Here is a 2,051-nt window from a genome sequence, read left to right as displayed (position 1 = left end):
AAATTTAAATCAGAATTTGACAATTAAAAGCCTGGACATTTATTATTAATGAAGTTTATCAGTAAATACAGGCTACAGATTTCATAATTTTTGTAAAACATTTTTAAGTGACCAAAAGCTATTTGCTCTTAATCCTTTGAGTATTAAAATAAATGTCAGCATTCAGTGTACACACTTAACAGTGTCACTGGTCGCTATGATTTCCTTTAACATGTGCCATCAAATGTCAAAAGTCAAACTAGGGAAGGTTTATTGCAATACATCCAGGGGTTGACTAGCTTTGTGATCAATTGTAAGGTTCCTTTTATGTTGCCTGAAATTTCTAATTGTCCAGCAGGCATGGTGTTGAAAGTTAACTTTATTTGTTTTAGTGATCTCATCTTGTATCCCCCCATAGCTCCACTCAACCCTACCTATGCAATCTTTTCCAGCCCTGTGTCTCAGCGCTCAACTCTGGTCTGCTGTTGTCTTTCTCCCCACCTACACCCCATCATCGGTAGCAGAGTCTTCAGCCACCTCAGCTGAAAAGACACAACATTAATTTCTTCACCCTCCCCAGCCATCCAAATGTTGATTTGAACTTGTTTAGAATTATATAATCACAATTTTGAGACTCTATACCTTCAAATGTGCAATTTTTCCTTCAAAGAAAGTTTTGAATTCAAGTCTTCGAATTTTATATCCAACAATTCACACACGTGTAAACTAACGAAGAGACAGAAAATCTATCCACTATGACCATCTGGTGTCAGTCCTAGTGATATATTAATAGACCTGAATGTGCTTTAGACAGTCTAGAAGGAACAGTTGAAGGTCCTTCTTCTTGCTGCCAAGGTATTAGCTAAAGATTGCATTACAGTAACGACATGTGGTAAAGGGGGGGGGGGGGAAGGAAATACACGTAACTTACACTGCAGAACATGTGAACTGCTCGTGATTTAGTGCATCGACGTTTCTTTGTGTAACTGTCATCAATGACATGTAGTCTGCCACATCATCCATTTCATCTAAATGACCTTGGAATAATTGTTGCCGATACCTCACCACTTCCCTGAAGTCAGCTTTAGATCAAGATACTATAAATTAAATATTTATAAATGCGTCTAACAATTTTTAAGTAGGAAATAAAAATATAAAACCACAGATCTGTATTGAGATTCTGTTACTAGGTCTACATATTTAAACATTTACCTTACTGTGCACCACTATTATGCCATCGAAGACAAAGGTTCTGTGACATGTAACAGGTGAAGTTAATGAGCTGATCAGTTTAAGTTCAACCTGAATTGAACAACAGGTCAGATGGTAGACTTGTATTTGTCAGAAAAAAATCCAAACAGAACCTCTTTTGCAACAATGTGCATCACTTACCTGTGTACCCCATCAGATTTTCTCTGATCAAAATACAGAATGTTCCCATTTGGTGATGCAACATAGAAATCCACATCTAATCCCGCCCCATCAATCACCTAGAGGGCAGATGAGAAAAATCGACATTTTGCTTGCAATGCTACAATGAATGCATTGGATAAGTATATTCAAAAAACAATCTTTTTGCTTTGTTCAACCTTTTCAAAACGGGCAACAATGACAAAATCCCAATCCAGTCTACTGATCATGTTGAAAGCAGAAACAGTATTTTCACCAATCTACCATTTCATTCATGTAAATCTGCAGGCAAATCACTGAAATCATATGGATCAACAGCAACAGTTGCAAATAAAAGACCCCATCTGATTGCAGATTACTAATGAGCGACCGAATACAATTTGTGGGTTTTGATATTTTCTGTTATGTCTGTTAAAGTGGTCAGATGAATACTGTACATCACAGCTGGAAATTGTAGAGCTTTAAATCATATTTTACCCCCCAAAGGATTTTCTGCACAAACCTATATAAATGCAAGTTTGTTCTTTCTATTACACTGGAGTGCTCTCTCAGCACAGCCGATTTGAAAGCTAAACTAAAGGAGAAGGATATTCTACATAAAGTTCTTCTCGTGCACAGTACTTTGCAAACATCAAAAGTCAGCTAATTTTTGGTTGAAACTC

At 36.8% G+C, this 2,051-nt stretch overlaps 1 protein-coding gene across 1 annotated transcript in view; it reads right to left on the bottom strand.

The window, feature by feature from the left end:
- Positions 1–1,002, bottom strand: part of faah (fatty acid amide hydrolase) — a 158,355-nt gene extending 157,353 nt beyond the window's left edge. Inside the window, exon 1 of the mRNA XM_085978226.1 lies at positions 911–1,002. Coding sequence (XP_085834352.1) covers positions 911–1,002 — 92 coding nt within the window. The remainder of the gene's footprint in view (positions 1–910) is intronic.
- Between the last annotated feature and the right edge of the window lie 1,049 nt (positions 1,003–2,051).

The sequence above is a fragment of the Somniosus microcephalus genome, chromosome 3 (genome assembly GCF_052327205.1).
Source record: "Somniosus microcephalus isolate GS21.2 chromosome 3, FLI_Smic_1.0, whole genome shotgun sequence".
NCBI lineage: Eukaryota > Metazoa > Chordata > Chondrichthyes > Squaliformes > Somniosidae > Somniosus > Somniosus microcephalus.
The sequence above is the reverse complement of the archived record's forward strand: the minus strand, read 5'-3'. Positions and strand labels throughout refer to the sequence as shown.